General features: G+C 42.1%; 1 protein-coding gene across 5 annotated transcripts; it reads left to right on the top strand.

Moving 5' to 3' along the window:
* Positions 1-8,252: 8,252 nt before the first annotated feature.
* Positions 8,253-20,707, top strand: si:zfos-911d5.4 (uncharacterized). Of its 5 annotated transcripts, none has more exons than XM_061756320.1 (8): positions 8,253-8,435; positions 9,253-9,384; positions 9,597-9,697; positions 10,533-10,681; positions 12,054-12,282; positions 12,622-12,827; positions 16,738-16,844; positions 20,382-20,512. In XM_061756320.1, exons 2-8 carry the CDS (start codon positions 9,269-9,271, stop codon positions 20,383-20,385), a joined length of 912 nt encoding a protein of 303 aa, XP_061612304.1. In that variant the 5' UTR covers positions 8,253-8,435; positions 9,253-9,268; the 3' UTR covers positions 20,386-20,512. The 5 variants fall into 5 exon arrangements, 4 of the variants coding, with proteins under 4 accessions (XP_061612304.1, XP_061612303.1, XP_061612302.1 ...); XM_061756319.1 differs by having other exon boundaries at positions 16,738-16,891; positions 20,382-20,510; XR_009785687.1 differs by lacking the exon at positions 16,738-16,844 and adding an exon at positions 15,248-15,463 and having other exon boundaries at positions 8,254-8,435; positions 20,382-20,519.
* Positions 20,708-21,077: the final 370 nt, after the last annotated feature.

Genomic DNA, 21,077 nt, shown 5'->3' with positions numbered 1-21,077 from the left:
TGGGGAAAGAAAATGTATTCTGCCTCGCAACAAGTGACCAGATTGTTTTCGCACCTGCTAGCTAGCTAAAATTTTAAGCGTTCCACTATAAAAAAATAAAAATAAATGAAACGTGTTTAGCATTAATTCTGTTAGTTGCTATGCGTTGTACGTATATTCTCCTCCATTGTTGATACTCCAAAGCATATTAGGGGGAAGATTTTTCTTCTTCTTCTGCATATTTTTCTTGTGTTTTTGTGAAAGTATTTTACTAAGTTCTCTCGGTCGAGATGTATCACTTCGACATTCTTCCTCGAGTCATTTCACAAAGAGCATGAAAAACATGACGAGGTGAATTTTTCAGCGAATAACTGAGGATAGGTTCCAACATAAAATGCAAATTGGTCAACAGTGAAGATGCGGTGGATTATTGTATGCTTAAAAAAAAAAAAAACACCTAAAAAAGAAGGTTCATAGTGATTTTCTCCCTTTACGTTTTATGCATTTGATGGGTACAGGTCTGATCTTTGAGGCTGATTCCTCCTGTCAGCGCAGGACTTGACAGCGCGCGAGAAGGCCCGCAGCTCTCCTCCTTTTTGCCGCGACAACGTCCGTTTGAGCGCGCTGCCGCTTCCCATCCCACACTTGATTTGCCGCCGACTGACAGGCCTGCGTGTACTAGCTTAACGTGAGCCGCGAGCTGCGCTCACCTTTTGTACGAAGCATTTTTGCACGTCACGACGCTATCTCGGGGTTCCTCTCGAAGAACTTAAACCTAGAAGACATTTACGACGATTTTTTTTGTTGAAAGTTTTTCGGGAATCAAGTGCCTTTTCGACTGAGAGGAGTGAAAATGTTAACACTGGCATGAGATTGATCCAAATAGAATAAAAAGTTGTACACAAAAAAAGAGTACCTAAATAAACGTTGTAAAAGCTTAAAAGCCATTGGATTAAACGTTAAATACAACAAAACTGTCCCTAACAAATGTACTGTCCTGGGTTTAAAAAAATAATAAAAAAAGTTGAAGTTGCTGAAACATGCATTTTTAACATTTATTTTGGTGATTCTTTTACATTCCACTAGAGGGAGTCCATGAACAACTAGTTGAAAATCGAAAATTGGGGATATTACCATTTTCGTAAATAATGCATTTATAACTTCATTTTATTTATTCTTGCCAAATTTAGCATTTGTTGCACCAGTGGGTGTTTCGCCGTGACGTTATCTAGCCCAGCACTTTTTGCGCAATTTAAAAAAATAATAATAATAAAAGAGGAAAAGTTCCACTAATGCACCTGATGATAATGCTGAATAATTACGATACTTTTATCAGACCAATGTTTCTAATCTTATCCTTAAGAGTTCAATGCATTGGAGAGATGCACAGGTTTAACAGTAAGGTTTTCGCGGGAAGCTCAGTGGCGTTCGACTAAAACTCCTGCTTAGTCGAACGTTGAGCATGACTACATGGAAGGTGATTAACTCGAACAGACTGTGCTTGTGAAAGACTGCGGCAGATGATTTTAAATGTAAAGGTCGAAGCATACATCGTGTTCTCTTCACATCCACAGCATCAACGGAGGGGCTCAAACTTGCAGGCGGCAAATTAATCAGCAGGACCATGGGAACACAGGTGCAGCAGGCTTGTGATTTGATGATGTAACACAGAAGAAGACCTTTGCAACTCACCTGCAATATTTCTTAGGAGTATTGTAATATTGTCTGTCTGACTGTGTTGCTGCACTTCAAATATCCGTCGCTTTAAAGGGTTGTAACGCCGCAACATCGATGCTAGTTGTGTTAGCCTGTCTATTGTGTTTTGCATTGCGTGTTAGCATAAAGCTAGCTGACAGTCATATGCCAAAGTTATGTGCTTTGGTTAAATACGCAACGTGTAATTCTCTTAGTTTAGCTTTGGGAATGAGAGTAAACTTGAAGCAAGCACTGAGCCTCTTTTTGGGAGAATTGTTTACAACGTTTTCTGTCACCATTAACGCTTGTAACTCAAATTTTTACTCACAACTCAAGACAAAAAAAAAAGTGACGGTTCATATCTTAAAAAATTCTTATGTCGGGTCACTCATAAATAAAGGTGCCACTGTATTACTATCTTTGTAAAGGCGTTATTTTGTATTGGCTCTGATTGGATGGTGCAGGTGTTCCTAATCTTGTGGCCAGTGGGGAAGTTTATACTGTATCCATATCTGCATAAAAACTCGCGGTATTTAAATTAAAAAAACACTCCTCTAATGAGCATGTTGCAGCTTAGTGGTTAATCCATAAAAATGGTTGCCTGGCAATAAGAGTCTTCTCACAAGTCTATTTGAGCTCCCTCGTTAGCCTCAAATAGCATAAAACACGATCACACGCTCATTTACATCAGTTATAATAAGGCTCGGTTTTGTTTCAAGTTACGAATTTATAAATAGTTTTCTAATTTATATATATATATATTTTTTATACGTTGCACTGATGATCAAGATGAATCAGTATTTGTTCCGTTCAAGATGTACGATACAATTGTCAGACACTTTTTGGGGAATAAAAAAGGAGGAAAGGGGTCAAAACAGCCGAGATAATAATCAAAGTCAATGAAAATTTTGTAGGATTTTCTACAAAACATACACAACAATTTATAATGTTAGTAACATGTTTTGGAGGTATTTGTATTTTTTTCATGTATTTTATGAATGTTAGGCTACATATCCTTTAACCATCAAAGTATTGAATGATTTTGAGGCAAACTTTACTGGAGCTTCCTACAAAACATACACAGTGATTAGTAATATTGGTAACATGTTTTAGGGTTATTTGTCTTTTTTTCCCCTGCCAGTGCTGAATGTTCTAAAATCATGTCTTGTAGTTAACACCCTATCCACAGTGGCAAAAGTGAACATTTGTGGCATAATTTAGCACGATTTCCTACAAATTGTAATTAATAACATTTGTTACATATTTGGGGGTTACCCCTTTTTGTCTTGAATTCAGTGAATGATAGAAAATATACAGCATGTCCTACAGATCCCTTAACACATTGTGGAAAAACGGAATGGTTGAATTTAGTAAGATCTACGTTTAGGAGTGTTAAGTTAATTGTATAGGAACACAGTATCGTACTGTACATACGCTAACATTGAATCATTCAATGCCTGCTGCCCTCTAGCGAAGCACTGCAGCATTACAAGCACCACCATTAAAATCATTCATCAGGCGGCACATTTAAATCGGTGGCGCCCCCTTGTGGACAAAACTGTTCATGCTTTAGAAATCCGAACAAATTCGTCTGAAATGCTTTGATTTGTAGGTGGCAATATATGGTCATTAAAAAAAAAAAAGATATGATACGGTACAGTACAGTTAAAAATAAACAACGGGGTGGGGGGGGGAATTGGCGTGCTCTAAAAGTTTTAGAGCTTTATGAAACGCTTCGGTTTGGGAGTACTGAAATAAACGGACTTTTCTACCATATTCTAATTTGTTGAGTTTACATATTATACAGATTCTATACGTTATACGTACGAGTATATGTGTGAATATTGACGTGTGTGACTATTGATGCTTTGACATGTTTGTGATTCATATTAATAACAAAAGTATCGAAAGTACTGTACGTGTTTACTTTTAGCCTAGCATTTTCTTATTTATATAACCTTTATTTCTCCATGTAAGGCAACTGGCAACAGATTCTCCTTTGAAATGCCGGCTTCAGACAGCAGAGTCAATTATTTTTTACCTTTTTCTCTGGGAGAATAAGATCATTAATGTACTTTTTGAGGTAACATTTTGTCATCTGAGAGGCACAGCTAGAATTTTGGGGGCGCTATATCTATAATTAACCCTACGGTGGTCCCAAATTGACTCCTGCTATACTGTAGCCCTATTTTGGATTTACCACTGTGCTGTCTACATTCAACCTGAAATTGAGGCTCCACGTTTGCAATCCATTTAATGAGCAGCCGCCAGGAAATTACCCAGCGAACGCGCTGATAAGAGGCCGAAAACCCGAGAGCTCGGAGGCCTGACCGTCTGATTGTCATCCACGTTTGTCATTAATATAGTTATCAAATTAAGAGCTGGGGGGGGTTGAGACAGAAGACTCCATTCATTTGTGGCTGGCTCGCTTTTCTGCTAATAAAAGTGTTATCAGGTCCACATTGGTCTTCATGACACAAAAATGGCATGCATGCGTGCAGATGCAGATGATGATGATGATGATGAGGGGTTCAAGAGAGTGAAAGAATCAGCCATTGGGTTTTGGGGACAAATCACAATTGCGGCCTTGTTTGGGAGAGTCCACTTGAAGCGACATGAAAGGAAACGGGACAGAAGAAGATTTCATCGCCCAAATGCTCGTTAAATATTATGTAAGCTACACAGAATCCAAAATAATGGACCGCCAGCAAAGCCTTAGCTGCTGCATTCTCAGCATTTCGCTCATGTTACAAGGGACGTGCGCACAACCCAAATGCAGTACAGTACATCAGACCAAAAGAAGAGTTGGAATCAACTTTTAAATAAGTAGCAACGCAGTTAACGTCAAAGTCCAGATAAAGAGTCTTTGAAGATTTGGGAAGGGGTTTAGGGTCAGGTCGTGTAATGCTCCGTAATCTACGCACAGCGGCACAGGGAAACTCACTCTTTGTTGTTGTTGTAGCGAAACAGCAAACGGGCACGGAGACGGGCAACCGCGCCGAGACCGAACTCGTCGTCGGCCGCAGAAGGCCGCGGGCATGACGAGGGGGAAGATCAAGCAACGGGAACGGGCGAGAGAGAGTCTCGCATGGCTGCGTAGCGAACGATCTGGATATGCGGAAGAGAAGCGAACAATCTTGAATATCTAACTTAAGGCCAAGAGAGTTAAGAGCCAGGCACACCGTGGACAGGGTCGCCCACCAATCACATGGTAAACGTTCTTTCGAAACTCAAAACTACTCGGAGGTGGACCGGAGCTGTTTTCATTTTTTTGCTCACTCAGAGCACGTTCTCCTGTTTACGTTGCAAACAACGCTGTGTTTACATTGTTGCGTCCTCGACAATCACTTTGTGGCCGTGTCCTCCGTCCGTCCACTCCTTCTCGGCCCCCCGGGGTCCTCTCGAGCCGAGCGGACTCGTCGCTTTCAGGTGCCAATTAACTTAGCCCGAGAGCTCTCTGCCGTAATTGGCATCTATTAGGACGCTGCGGCGGGAGCGGCCATTTTCCCAGCGCGGCGAAAAATGGCACCGGGCTTCCTCTCACGCGGAAGTGATAATTGAGCATTTCAACTTTAGCATATGGGGGAGCGCTCAGGCTAATTCAGAAGTCCAGAGCTTCTGGTTCTGCCAATAATATTGATCATTGATCACTCATACACCTACTATGAACCTTTTGCAGCACAGTCTAATCCAGTCCAGTCAAGTCTGGCTCTGATAGGAACTTTCCTTTCCTACCCGAAACAAAAACAAGAACCCGAAGAGGCCTGAAGTCTTTTTACACCCCTCTTCTCTTTTTCACTGTGAATAGCGACAATTTGGCGGTCCAGCCGCCAGCCTCGTATTGCACCACCGCGATTAGACAGCGGCCAGATCGCTCACGTTTGATTGGGCCAGTTAAGTTCTTTACACTCCTCGCTGTGAAATGACCATTCGGGTGGGGGGGAGACCTCTCGTGTTTATAATTTAAGGAGACGAGCGCAAATGAATGGAGCTATTAGCCCACTTTGCCGTATGAGACACTTGGTTTAAAAGGATGGTTTCAAAATGGAATTAGTGGTTTTAACACAGAAATCCATACCACTACTCGTGTCTAAATTATACTCATTTTATACAACTACTCACTGGCCACAACATTATGTACACTTGCATAATCTAATGCAGGGTGTGAAATGCAAGCCGTTTCGTTTATGTACATGATATGTAAATGATATGGTAATATATTATAGCTTGTAAGTCTGGATCCTGGGAGAAACCACATTTCAAATTTAAGTCGAGTAAAAAAAAAAATGGATTTCATCTGGGACACATATTTAGCTAAATATTGTCAGTTGCTAAATAAACACTACTACCGCAATAATAAACATTGTTAAAATGACACTTCTCTGATAGTGCTGTTTTAAAAAAAAATATATATATATGAGTTATCTTTCTGTATTTTTTTAAATTGCTATTAAATGGTGCAGGAGTCCCTAATGTTGTGGCTTTGGTGTTGGTGCAAACTACACACCTCAAGACACATACCGCGCTAAATAAATGTATTAGAGCGGCACATATATTCTTTATCCTCTGCAAAGAACGACTGATATTACAGTGGCTTACAGAGCTTTTGCGACTGTCTCCTTCGTGTACATCAGTATGTCTGTAGTATACTGCCCCCAGGTGGCCAAGGCGCACACACCAGAAGGAGCAGCACAATGTCCATTGAATGGAAAGGCAGCAAAATGTGGCAAAAAAAATCGAATTATTTACATTCTATTTCATTATTTCAATACTGTATCTTTTTATAAAGTACAATATTATAGAGTTAGAGATAGTATTTTAGCCATGAATGAATTAAACTCGTATCTCAAGGCACCGCTGTATTTAAAAGTGTTTTTTTTTTTTTTGAAAGTGAATTCAGTATGAAATTGCTCACTGAAATTGAAACAGTCCACATTAAAGCACCCTATGATGCTGGATGCACGCTTCCTTTAAATGCGTTAAGCCCTAACATTTGAGGTGCTGTTCAGGTAGTCTCCAATAGAAGAGGTAAGGTTTTACTAACAAGTATGCGCAGAAAGAAGTAACCTGAAAGAACACCCAGAAAAAAAGGTACATTTTGTATTGTTTGTGCCACACTAGCAAGCATTCAGTGATCAAACTGACAAAAGGAAAATTCTTAGAAAAGGCGTCGATTGCAGCCAATATTAAAGCACAACGCTGCTTTTGTCCTGCACCTCTGCCCGCTATCGCCTCTGCTTTAATTTAATATCTGTTTATCTCCCTCCGTTGTTTGTTTTTTATTGAGGTTGCGCCTGCATATCGTCCCTGATCTCCAAGCCAGAAGTGAGGGTCAGGAGGAGGAGCGTGCCCTCTTGTTTATTGGCTTCCATTGAGGCCCGCGCAGGAGTTGATTTGGCTATCTGCTCTCATATTAAGCTCTTTCACGTATGTGGCGCCACGCGGATATTGTTTGTAAGCACATGGAGATATTCTCGACTGCGGGCGAATTAAATATGCCACCGTCGCTTTTGTAATATCCTCTTGGCAGGATGTGAGAATGCTGCTGATCTTTTATGTTGAATATCGAGTTCAGGAGGGAAGAATTCAATCTGGAGCCTCATCTCCGCCCCAAAATTATATACTACGTTATAAAAAAAAGTGAGTGTACAGCTGGAAATCTGTATTGATATTATTTGGCACAAGCTAATAACAGACCAGACGACATTTACCATCCATAAAATTAGGCACACCTGCTGCAAGAGGTGTATCCAAAAGGATGTGACTACAAAGGCTCTTTAATAAACGCAAGATGCATGTTTTGGGAATGTAGGAAGAAGCTGGAGTACCCGGAGAAAACCCACACAAGCGTGGGGTGAACATGCAAACTGCACACAGAAAGGCCACGTTGGAGATTTGGACCCCGGACCACAGAACTGTGAAGCAGCCCTGTGAACCACAAGGACACTGTGCTGCCCTAAATCAGTTTGCATTCACTTCATTAAAACAAATCAAAAATAGGTTTATTGTGGTCACAAATATACTGAGAGCAGTTTCTGATATTATGACCCTAAATTTTTTTCCCCTAAATAACGTAGGGGGAAAAATGGGGAAAAAAAGAAATATACTAATCATCCTTCAAAAACAGTCCAAGTTTTGAACTATATTAATATAAAAGATATGAGTGTAGTGAAATGACAAAAACGAATACAAAAAATATTACAAACACCACTCAAAACCATGACTGAAAGCACAATAATGAGGATACTATTCAATTAAAAACTCTTAAAGGCTGAATTAAACTATTAAACTAAACTATTTAAATACATGTATATTATACACATTATAATGCAAGTGTATGTGTGTGTTTTGTTTTTCAGCTGTGACGCCTCACGTGATTGTTATTATCATCATTATGAAATTATATTTTTTTTCAGCGGTTTACTTTAAGACGTGGCCTTCGTAAATTGGGGCGTTCTAGTCAACAACGTAACAACAACGTAGTGACGCAGGCGCCGTGACCTCACGACGCTGAAGAGGGGGGCGAGCGCCGAAATGCGACGCCGCGTATGTCGCACGTGGTCGCTTGTTTACGTCCAGGAACGATGCAGAAGGGGGAGGGGCAAAGGAGGGGGCTCCTAGGATTGCTAAACAAGCTTTTCGGGATTCTTGACTGTTTACTAAAACTCGACGCTTGGTGAAAACAAACGCGGGCAGACTTTGATCGAAGTATTGGCCTGGGAAAATGACGTAATAAACGAGTGTGCGAGGACGTCGCGTTGGTATGTTTTGGTTTTTGTGTGGTCATCAAAGTAGCTCCAGAAGTGTATAGCGGGGGTCGGAATGACATGACTGTTTTGTTTTGCTAACTTGAGAAATAACTTCCTTTAGTCTGCATCTGACGGCATGTTGAAAAGAGAAATCATCTCGCCTTGCATGACCTATTTTTCACAGCATAAAAGACTATATACTGTACTTAGAACAGTGATTCCCAACCACTGTTTTCATCATGTAAATTATGCCATTTCACTGAATTGGTCCTTAAATTATGGTTTATTTACTACAAATAATATATTCTCAATGTTCATCTATCTACGCCAGCTACGTATAGTGACCGGAAGAAGAATTAAATGCTCTTCCACGAGATGGCAGAAGGTAAATTAATCTCTATCCACCCATACCTCAGAATACAATGAATCCGTTTATCGCGGGATACGTTCAAGACCCGACCGCAAAAACGTATGAATCACATTCATTCACGAGGACGACACCCATGTCACTCACCACACCAGGCCCTGCCTCTTAAAGCCATACACAATCAAAGTCACAGATGCTACACTCAAACGTGACGGCGACCCGGAGTAGACAAAGTAACACCCGCACCTCACATGCACGTTATTGTGTTTCAGAATGAAATATCTAATTTCCTCATATTACAACTTTGTGTTCTAATTGCATAGGTCTTACACTAAGTACATATGTGAGTCAATTGAGACAAGATCATTATTTCAGTGTGTATATAGTAGTTTTTGGGACATTTTTGGGTCATGTGGCATGAGATTTTCCTAACAAAACGTATGTGCTCTGGCTCAAATAAAGGTCGGGAAACACTGCGATGCTTCAGCTCGGAAGCCTGTTGACCCGGTTTCAGGTCGGCGGCTGCTCGGCTCCAGAGAGTTCAAAAGGCCAGAAAGTGCAGCAAACACTGACGGACGTCCTTCAGCATGTCAGGTAACAAGTGGAACCACTCGTGCCCGGCAGTAGTTTGACCAAAAACATTCACGGAGTGGCTGTATGAGGCTTAAAATGGACCCACCTGGTCGGCTTCCTCAGCTTGCCGTCTTGGCTCAAATCTGTAGAGAGACATCATACAGTTGTCACCAGCGGCTTGTGCTGTTTGTTTGTTTCAAAAGTCAACTTTCTCTCGTGTATTTCTACCGCAGGAAACTCACCGGGCTGAGGAAGGAGCACGTCTATTGCAATCTGCGGATCCCCGACCAGTGTGAAATTGTCAAAGATGACATTGACATTGTGATACTCACAGGTGGGCGTCAATGAACCGGTACAGATGTAAAATACATGCAGCCATTTTCCGGGGCCCTTATCCTCATTATGGTCCCAGCTGGAGCCTATCCAAGATGACTTTGGTGTGAGAGGCCAGGTGCAACCGCAGGGCACATGTATTTCATGAATGGACCAATAAATTCCCTGATTGATTGATTAGAATTGTCACGTCGGCCACGAGTTTTGCTGCGGTTGGAAATGCAGATGTAACGGCCAATCAAAAATGCCATGTTGCATCGCGCCAAAAAATAAAAGCGAAGCGTGGAGAGTCTCTGTTGCTGAAATGCACGGGTGCAGTCAATGAATGGGGGGGGGGCGATCATTTTCAACAGCAAATATCCACACTCCTTTATTTCTCACTCGTTTCCTCCCCTTGTGTCACTGTATACTGTTGCTACAGCGGCAAAGCCGACCTGATGATTTCTTGACCATCGTGCAATAATGTTTGCAAAGAAAATAAACACAGTACAGTGTTAATGTGGCACAAAATGTTTAACCGCTAAAAACAGCATGGGTTACATTTTTTTCCATTGCGGCTATTTGCCCAAGGGTCAGTCGCGAGTCTGTCATTTGTTGGTATTTTCCCACTTCTGAAGTGTCGCTCGGTGTGCGCCACAATAAATAACATTGCACAATCCTACAAAATAACAACCAAAAAAAAACAACTGAGTCGCCAACTGTAATTTCCACCCGATTTTCCAGTAGGTGTGCTGCAACAGATGTCTGCTGTCTGTAGTTGAGTGTGGAATATTTTAGAATTCCAAACGTCACTACCTTAATTTTATCAATGTATTTTTTCCCCTCCTCCTTCCAAGGCCGAGGGATCTTCTGCATTGACATAAAACCCTGGCGAGGTCTGGTGTCCGCTCACGACCAAAAGTGGCACGTTCAAGTGAAGGAAAAAGATCAGAACTTTAGCAACACTTGCATCGAACAGATGGAGGACCCCCTCAAAGCCATCACGGTAAAGAAGAAAAAAAAAAAAAAAAAAAAAAGTGAACTGTTTAAATAGCTCGTGTCAAATGGGCACACTTGTGTCCGAGGTCCAGCCAATTGTCCGGCAAATGGTTTTCATCCGAGCCGCAGTCAGGGTTAAGAGAGTCACCCTGGCAATTTATATGTAAATTTCCAACACTTGTTGGGGGCTTCCGAAACTTCCGGAGTGGCTGCTCTTCATTGGAAAGGCTGCAATTATGTTCATGGGGGGGGGGGGCAGGTGCCTAAAAACACAGCTGGCTCCTCGTGTGACCCGTTCCATCTCTGGAGAGCTTCGCTTCGGTAGCACACAACATTAGCGAAAATTGTTTAAACGAGGCCTTTTAACTTGATTAGTTTACACAAAGTGGCTCTAATCGTATGTCGCAGTTATGGATTGTGTAAGACATGGAAAAGGGAGAAGAGTTACTTCCAAAATAGGATTGTTGCAAATACAGAAGCAGACTAATAAACTCGTTCAAAGCAGAATTCCAATGAAGCTGAACAATCCTGATTTTGATGTGCACCGAATTGTACAACTCTTTTGGTTTCACTGGATATCAATTTATTTGTGTAATTTTTATTTCAATAAATTCATTTGAAAATTCATTATAAAAATAAAATAATCCTTGAATGATCCCCAGAGGGGAAATCAAGATGTTGCAGCAGCACAGAGTACATTGTTTTTTTTTTAAAAATCAACTAAATGAAATACAAATACATAATGAGAAACTGTTATATACAACTTTTTGAACAATCAAGTGGCATGTAATTTATTTTTTTTAACTAAGGATAAAAACAGCAGATAATAACTTAGAGTATATTTAATTTCAACTCTTTTTTTTTTGTGTATGTATGATTAAAAACTACAAATAATCGATATTACAATGTTGGCAATTTAGAATTGTTCCATCCATCTTTCAGCTTTTCAAACACTTTTGTACTAATATTTTCATTTGTGATTTCTTTCTTTTAAATTCATTTTCTTTTGGATGTAGAATATGTTTTTTTTTTTTTGTGAAGTAATACAATAACCGTGTTCTTAAATGTGAAATGTATTGCGAACGTCCATGGCCCCAACCATTACACAGTTTTGGTGGAAAACTTTTTTTCTATATAATACATCATTCGTATATCATGTTGATTTATTATAATGCCAACAAACAAGCAAATCAACATTATTTGTAGATTTTTGATGAAAATGTTTCCATAAATAAATAGCATGTGAATGAAGTGAAGTGGCTTTAATTGGCCTGTGCCCAACCTTGTCAAATGTTTATAGAAATGGCTTAGCTACAATAGTTTGAAAGCTCCTCGGCGGAGGTAATTAAATGACTTCCTGTTACCGTCTTTCCTTGCAGTTGAAGACGTCTCACTTGTGCGGCCATCTGAGGCGGAGTGGCGTGCCCGTGCATCAGTCTCTCTTCTTCCCCAGGGCGGTCTTCCCGTCGCCGGAATGCGAGCTCGCCGAGGGGCTCCGGGAGCGGCGCGAGCTGGTGTCGCACGACCAGTTGGACCACTTCCTGCGATCCTTCAGGGAGGACTACATGGCCTGGATGTTGGACGCGCTGACTCCCTCCTGGCTCTCTGGTGAGAGGAGGACATGTTACATGAATTTGGGGGGTGGGCAAAGCGTGGGCCGGGGGGGCCACATGCGGCGTGCTCTTTTCTCTAATCCGGCCCACTGACCATTTACAATATCAAGTGTCCTGTAATATTTGTCGCATTAATTTAACTGCTGTTTTCCTTAAAATTGGTTCATTACAATGTATTCAGTCATTTTCAAATCAATCAATCAATTTATTGTAAATTAAAAAAACAAACAAAAAAAAGAAATGTGTAGGGTAATCACAAAAAAGTAATTGAAAAAAAGAAATGGCGGCGAGGAGCACGGCGTGAGAGTAACGCCCTCACCTCCTGCCTTTGCAGGTCATCTATCGTACGGGCAGATGGCGTCGGTGCAGAAGGTCCTGAGGCGCTCGCCGACGTGGGATTTCATGTGGCTTCGCAGCGGCGTGCAGCTCAAGGGCGACTTCCAGGGCTGTTGCTACATCGCGCTGGACCGCAGCGAGACCGACACGCTGGAGTTCTCTGGGCTCAAGACAATGTGGGCCCTGCTGGGGCGCGCCCCTCAGGTCGGTCCACCGTGCGGGTTCGAGTGAAGGTGCCTTTGGATGCCCACAATAAAAGGCCACTTGAAAATGTGTGCGTGGGGGATCCTCATCTATGCCACCTGTGATGAAGTAATGAGCAACAAGGGCAGCAGGGGGCAGTAGCACTTTGAGCCTGGCTTAGTTTAGGAGTTGCTACTGCTGAACTAATCCAATTTTTTGGGAGGCGGTTAAGTGAAGTGGCACTTAAATATGAATCATAGCAGCGGACAAAGAAAAAAAAAATGCAAGGAATCAGATATCTTCAGATCGGAGTAAGGCTTCTTCTAAAAGTGGATACAAATTCCACATGTATCAGTTATCTGCCAGTAAGAGTCCAGCGTAAACATTACACAAAATCAGAATTGCGCATTGTATCCGCAGTGTAAATCAAACCTTAAAGTTTGAGCAAAAAGCTATAGAGGATACATTTTTAAAAATATATATATATTAATTATCATGAATTACTGGTACATTTAGTTTAATTGTCAAGTTCAGGCAAGCTGCAGGGAAACGGTCACTATGTAAGTGAACTTGTAAAAGGTTAAACAGACAAAGATCAGCCTTGTTGACACCAAACTTGGGGCTTTCTTCGTCCTCGCCTCCCCCCTTCGGTTGCTGTGTAGTTGATAGGTGACCCGACGATCATCACACGCTCACCCACAGGGCACGCACTGACACCAAAATGGATGACTCCCGGAGACATATGTGTCAATGGAAGCGGGCTGCCATCTTGATCCTTCTCACCTTAACCATTTAGATCAGGGGTGAGCAAACCTTTGTGCTCAAGGGCTGCCATTTGGCTTTTAAAGCAAGACAGATTGGGCAGGTCTTTTGCAGATGATGAAATATAAAGGGTAGAAAAAACGAGTTGCTACTGGACGTGTTATAACCCTTTCAGCAACGGACATTTGAACACAAGCAAACAGTGCTGTGTGGCAAAAAGTGTTTTTCTCGCATTTTATTTCATTATGTCAAGTACAATATGTTAGAGTACTATTTTTCTTATTTCTTATGCATTACAAAAATGTGTTGTTGTGTCTTTTTGAGAGGCTGGAACAGATCGGGAAAGATGATACGAGTGTTTTGAGTTACGAGCGTGGTCACAAAACGAATTATACTTATTGCAAGGCAGTACTGTCGAGGACCGAGGTCTTTGCTAACGTGCAACAGCTGCCGGGGGGTGGGGGGTGTTCGTGGTGGCGGGTGGGTGAGGGATGCTTGGGTGTCAAAAGGAAACCGGATAGCTCCCCCAGGCATGTTTTGGAGAGCCCATAAATAACTCCTCCTTCTGATTTGTGACTTGTAAACACACAGGCCACAAGGTGTGCGATACGAGCCCCCTCGAAAGCCCACTCGGGCGTCGCCGTGCGTGCGCGCGCGCGCGTGTGTGTGTGTGTGTGTGTCGGCTCGAGGTGTTTGCACGGGGGCCCACTCAATTATCCTGCGGAGGAGAAAGGGATGTCTACGACCTCATCTCCCCCCCCCCCCCCCCCTACCTCCCCCAAAGTGGAGAATGATTGAGTAGAGAGGCTGTAATTTATTAATTATGGCCTATATTCTTAGACCACGGCTCTGGCTTCATTCAATTTGTATGGATTGAGCGGTAATTACTGTGTGCGTGCGCGCGCGCGTGCGGAATGAGTCAATTGCAGGTTACTTACAGTATGTCGTTTGTCCTCATGTCGTCTCCCATCGTGTTGTCGGTTCGTTTTCGTTTCTCAAAATCTTCGCGTTGAACAGATGTGCGATTGCTCTTCTGTGGTTTTATAAAGAGCAGATATTAAGACAGTGGTGTGTGTGAACTAAAAGGAGAGTGCGGGTACGCACGCTATTAGGGCCAATGAATTAGGATTAAGGATTAAGATATGATTTAGAACACCCTCAAAATGTGCACCCTACGTGCACATTTTGTTATTGAACACAGAATCGTTTTTGATCCTATTACTCGATGAGCTAATCAGTAGAATAATCCCTTCTTAAAATACTCAATGGTTGCAGCCCAAATTGACTGTAAATTTCCCCCACCATGTAGTAATATGTCCATCACTAGTATCTACCGTCAACTGTATATAAATACCCAGTCTCCAGCAATAGGCCCGTTAGAAAGGTACAGAAAAAAAAAATACTATCGCTATTTCGCTTCCTGGTGGCTGCACAAAGAACTTGCGCTACCTATCTGGCTGTTGTGATAAAGTAAAACCAACGTAACTCTTTAATTTGCAGCAACTTGAATGGTTGAATCTCCGCGCCCTGAAATTAGCCTCTATTAGCTGAACAGTATTGCTTAACAAAAATAAATCAATGGAAATTGTGGCCCGAAGTGACCACGATGTTCAGCTTTGCGTAATTGCAGCGTGGTTCTCCACAGAGAACTGGAAATAATAATTGGAAATAATTTGCAGGTGCGTGTAGGAAGCCACAGGAGGACGGCGAGCCGCGCAATTACACGCTGCGAAGACGCGGGATGAAGCCGCCAACGAGTCGCTCGAGTGTCCCGCCGAGAGAAGCCGTCTGTGTGTGCGGTGATGACTCAACGCCGCTTCCGTCCCAAACTATCGCCCGGCGCGTCTTCCTAGTTGATTCCGGAGGGCCCTTGTGACTCACTTTTGTTAATTTAGGTACGTGCGAGGCGGAGAGAGTTCATGTTTGACAAATTTTCGCTTCACTCAGGTTAAAAAAAAAAAACAACATTCATATTCATTGGGAAATCATTTATTTGCCGATGGAATGAAGTGAGGTTGTGTCAAGACTCCCATGTTTGAAATCATTACGTGGGGAATCATAACATTGGATTATTTTTTTTTTATTTTACAAACCGCCCACTGACACAATGTTGCAAACTCATTTTTCAGGATGTTGCTAAAGGTTGATTTGTTGCTAAAAGTTGCCAAATAACTTTGCCATTGTAATGTCATCGCTTAATTATGTAGACGATTACCTAAATTACACATTTGCATTACTCAAATTTCAACCTCCCAAAAAAAAAAAAAAAGATCTGGTCTGAAAAGTGTTTTAAGTTGGCATCAATCCTCTGACAGGCTCACAGAGCATTTTTGGTAAAGACTGTTTAATGTGCTGAACCTCCTGTGACAATTTCTAAGACCACCTAGGTCAACTTTTTGTGTTGTCATAGAGTGGCAGCTGCGCGTTATGAGGCTTTGGCCACAGGCTCGGCCATGAGATATGATCAATAGGCGGCCATGAATAATGAAGAGGCCAGGCGCAGCAGACACTTAATTACACTTTGGTGAAGCCATTCTGGATAATTGAGGAGAATAAAGATGGCTAAAGTGGATGAATGCTGAATGCAAACTGGATTTTGTCTGTTTGTTCTTGAGGAGAGGCCTTCTGCTTGATTATATAGAAAATTGTCATTTGTCATTTTAAAATTAGAGTTCGTTTTATGTGCCTCAGTCATTTCCTTTGACCAGAATATTGTTCTTTTAATGTTAAGGATAATTGCCGCGCATCCAGACAGTGCCGTGTGCCTGCCATCTGTGACAGTTATGTGAAATTAGCGCTAAACTACTTAACAGACACTTTTGCCCATTGTCTGCTGTTGTCATAATCAGCCCGAATAACGGGCGGCATCAATACGGTCTGAAACCCGATTTGGGAGTTAATGGAGTCAGATGGGGGGCGGTGGAAGCGTGCTCTGGGGGTTAATGCTGTTAGAGATGTTGGCAAAGAGCAAATTAAATCAGCCATAGATCGAGCCCTCTACACGCAGCCAGACAACCAGAGCCATTGAGGAGGAAAAAAGAAAGACGCTAGGGGGTAATATTTGAATATCCCCCCCCTCCACTCGCAGACATATGGAAAAAAAAGTCTGGATGTCAGTGGCCATTGCAGTCATTGAGTCTAATGTGCTTCCTGTCATCCGGGGAAGCAGACGCTACGACACGATTCCGAACTTGGCCGGCCCTCAAGTTGCGGTCATGGCTTGGGGCGAGCGCACCCGTTGACAGCTGACGCAGACGCTCGCGTCACCAAGCGAAGGTTTGGCCATCTTAACGTCTCCCGAAACCGGAGTTGATTTATGTCAGGTGATTAATAATCGGAGGCTTCACACCTCGAGCGAATTATTATTATTTTTTTTTTTTAAATGGATGCTCTTATGACCGCCACTTCAAACGCAGGTCGCGCAAGTTTGACTTCTGAGGTCACTAAAACTCGGTTGCCCCTGATGGGAAGCGCACCAGTCTTGCGTACCCTGAAGCACGCTAAACATTATCACTTTTCCTCCCTGGAGCACAACCATAATTTCAAGGCAATGGCCAAAAGTACTACCACTGATTTTTCAAGACCAACAGCATTGTGTGTTCTACGATTACTGTATATATATATACCGATATATATATATATATATATATATATATATATATACCGAAACTACCAAAAGAAAGAATACACTGTTCTTTCACCAGGAAAAAAATGTTTTGATTCTACCTTTTTTCCATTCTTTAGTCATCAGCAGTAGAACACAGGCTGATGGTTTCCTTCTATAAAACAGCAAATATTGATTAGTGACTTTTTACATGGCAACTGTCACGCCCTGCAAGAGCTCTGTCATACTGTAACGATCGCGACACACACGCTGATAATACATAAACATACTTTGTTTGAGTGTAAAACAATATCTTTTTTTAATGGGGCCTCGACAGATCAATTTCAATATTTCAATAGATTTCAACGGGGAAACTTTTGCTCAATGAGCCACTTCCATGTCAGGATGGACACGGCAAAAATGTCAACTTATGAGTGGAAAAATCTTACACGCCACTTTCTCAATATCCACACGTTCTTAAATCCAACAACCGAAGAAATTTACCAAAGCAGATGCAAGCAGAGGTTTCCGAGGGCAAAGTTGTCAGTGAACCAGGGCTAAGAATTATGACCACCAGCAGAAGGTAAACAAGATGATGTCTCCCCGCAAGCCGAGGATGGATGGCGATGCGAGTCAGGCCGACGCTGAAAGTGAGAGGTGGACTTGGGCCAGACAGGGGTCACGCAGACTAATCAGTATCAACTTTAGCCTCCAGGGTTCGATCCTCCACCATGATGGTTGGCCCTCAAGGCGAGCTCGTCTTGAGTTCTCATGGTGTTCGGCGTGTTGTGCGGGAAATAGCAGAACTGACTTACATATCTGCACATATACGATTGCTGACACGAGGTATCATTAGCTAATTTCATGTAGCCTACCACCGCTAATTAGAACATTTTGTCATGCCCCCACAACAGGTCAACAATAGACACACCTGTTGGTGAGCTTTCAAATGCTTTATTGTAACAAACGGTTAAAAAAAACCTTATTAAACGGTCATACACAATGGCCACAACTGACTCCAGGACTGGCTAACAGTTAGCCAGGTAAACAGCCAGCCGCTAACCTGAGCTCACAATAGCCAACTCTACTTTAATTCGCTGACACCCACGTCACTCACCAGGGGAGGCCCCGCCTTTTAAAGCCGTACACACACAAAGTCATAGATATTAGAGTGTACAATGTGATGATGGGGACCCCAAGTCTACAATAATAATACCTGGACCTCCCATACAGATTTTGTTTAATAAAGTAAAATCCAATTAATCGATGGGATAATGGAGTCTAAAAATGTTCAACAGCAGCAGTCCTTGCTAACATTGTGTTGTACAGACAGCAGTCTAATTGAGACTTAATCAACAGCATCAAGTAGTGCACTCAGTTATGCCTCAATAGCTTCAAGATGCAATTATTTAATTGTAATGCCCATATATATATATATATACACACACACACACACATACATACACACACACACACACTTTAGCCAAATCCGGGCCCTCACCTTTTGGAGAAGCAAATGTGGAAGGACTCGACTTTGGTGCAACTAATTGCTAATTGTCAACTTCTTTGCACGGGGCAGCGATCTGCTACAACAATGTCTTTGTGCGGGTGCACGCTTCTCTCCACCACCAGCTGTCATTATTTATAGATTTCTTTTTTCCAGGCGTGGCAAATTAAAACAGACTGGCCGACCTCTCAAGTGCGTGCCGCCGCTAATGCAGCGCAATCCAGGATGCGATTGTCTCCTCTTTTGTCTTCTTCTCGCCTCTCTTTTCATCGAATGCTCGCTAATGAGTAAGTAAATGGTGGGGAATGGTGCGCGTGTAAAAAAGTAGCGGCCTTTATGGAGGGTAATTAGGAGCGGCGAGAGGCGTGCAGGTGTTGGGGGGGTTGGGGGGTCGCGTTTGCCGAGCTTTCCCGACTATTAAAATGATCACTTTCAATAGCGGACAAAGAGAAGAGGGAGCAAATCTAGCGGCGGGTATTTTCCCCACCTCGAATGCTTTATCTGCCTTTTGATGTGGCGCTCATAAAAGGCCTATTGGGCACCCAAAATGACCCGCGAAATGGACAAGGGCCGACGTCGCGGGCTCAGACTGTTGCCGCCATTAACTAAAAGGCCCGGACGTTATGAAAGAGACTGTCGGATGAAAGAACATGGAGTGGGAGAAGAAGAAGAAAAAAAAAAACAATAATAATTGAAAAATTGCCTAATGCTAAAGTGAAAGAAAATGGAGCCGTGACAAGACACTGTGATATTGCGTTATCTCCGGTAAATGCGGCCAAACAAGACGACGCGGCCAGGCATTCTGTTTGAAATGGATATGCTTCAATTACCTGCGTGTCTAAATCTAGTTAGGCCGGCCATTGTCCGCAGCTTGGATGGGGTATTGAAGCAAATTACACCTTAGAACCTACTACAAAAACTCCGGAGAGCTGCGACTGCCACAAAAAAAGCAGTATGAACGAGGTTACAGGACACAGGAACATTGGTTAGCTCAAATTTAGTGTCGCTTTCGAGCCTTTTTTGAATGAAATAGAACTCCGAATTTGTTTAGTATGATTAAAAGGTGTACAAAAATCAGTTCAATTGTGTAAAATTGATTGCTGATTAACCTGGGTCTTGAAGCCATTGAGGCAAAACAAAAAACTACTTGGCGGTCAAGTCAGTATCAACTAGATTGCCGTCTAAAAAAAGTAAACTTGATAACTATGGGAAGTTGAGCTACCTGTACATCCAACACAGGCCTTCGCCATAACATATTAAGAGATTCTCCCAGCCAATATATAAAAAAAAAAAAAAATAGTTTATTTATTAATTTTTATTAATTATTATTTTCTCAATAGTCCACCAAGAAGTTTAACTAATCGTCCTCATAAAAAGCACCCGAAAAGTACAGCACTTCACTTTTACAGCCTGCACTGCTATAGAAACATCAACTGGAAACAGAGAGCACCTAAGTGAAATTTTGAGCTTTATGGTAAAGGCTGTGATTTTTTGTGTTAAATTTTAATAAATTTGCACTAATCTCCCCCAAAACATCTTCATTCAATAGTGTGGTGTGGAATTTTAAGGGGGAAAAAAATGTAACTCATTTTGGAATAACAATGACTTCTAGAAAAATGTGGAAAAAGTGAAGCTCTGAATACTTACCAGATGCACTGTAGCTAAATTAAATGAATTAAAATAATTTTTGCCCCCTCTGCAGGTGACTGTCAAAATGTACAAGCGTGGCTCGAACGGATGGTTGGGCAAGACGCTGAGCGCCACTGCAACCGTTCCCTCCGACACCTTGGTGGTCTTCCGGGTCAGCGGCGAGAAAGCGGACACCAAAATCCCGGCCAACGCCATCCACAGCATCACGCTCAGCATATAAGAAGTCGTAGTAACGCAAATGGTTGACTTTAGCTAAGAACATAGCCCTGAGTGCCTTTTTACGATTCTGTTATACTGTAAACACTTTATGTAAGAAAAGAAAACAAATTGTATTAATATAATCTTCAGTGGCAATATTACAGTTGTTTTTTCGCTTGAGTTTAATTAATTCACCAGCATGTCGGCGGTTTGGTTAAAGTGTTTTATGATCAGTCTGCAAGTTCATTTGAGGCACGACTGTAACCGTCCTAATCACTTAGCGGGCAAACACTAACAGCGCATGTACTTCGAGTCAACATGATTAAGTGAGGATTTTGTGAAAAGTCAAAAGCCCCTTTTCATGCTGCCTTCTTGGAAAAAAAACAGTAGATAGTTCAGACACAACTTGCTGAAGTGTAGGTTCACACAACCGTTGCGGCTTAACGTATTCAGATACATGGGGTAGAGACAACTGCTTTCAACATAGGCACAGCCAGTGACTCTCAAAACTTCACTTACCAGCTAACAGTTAACCTGCTCTGATACTTAG

This window comes from Phyllopteryx taeniolatus, chromosome 19 (assembly GCF_024500385.1).
Source record: "Phyllopteryx taeniolatus isolate TA_2022b chromosome 19, UOR_Ptae_1.2, whole genome shotgun sequence".
Lineage (NCBI taxonomy): Eukaryota > Metazoa > Chordata > Actinopteri > Syngnathiformes > Syngnathidae > Phyllopteryx > Phyllopteryx taeniolatus.
This window is presented reverse-complemented; position numbering and strand designations above follow the sequence as displayed.

What these genes read in the sequence shown, in the direction of transcription:
- si:zfos-911d5.4 (XM_061756317.1), top strand. Translation starts at nt 9,269, where the DNA reads ATGCTTCAGCTCGGAAGCCTGTTGACCCGGTTTCAGGTCGGCGGCTGC. An exon ending in TGACATTGTGATACTCACAG is followed by an intron (nt 9,698 to 10,532) that starts GTGGGCGTCAAT and finishes CCTCCTTCCAAG; the next exon opens with GCCGAGGGATCTTCTGCATT. An exon ending in GACTCCCTCCTGGCTCTCTG is followed by an intron (nt 12,283 to 12,621) that starts GTGAGAGGAGGA and finishes CTGCCTTTGCAG; the next exon opens with GTCATCTATCGTACGGGCAG.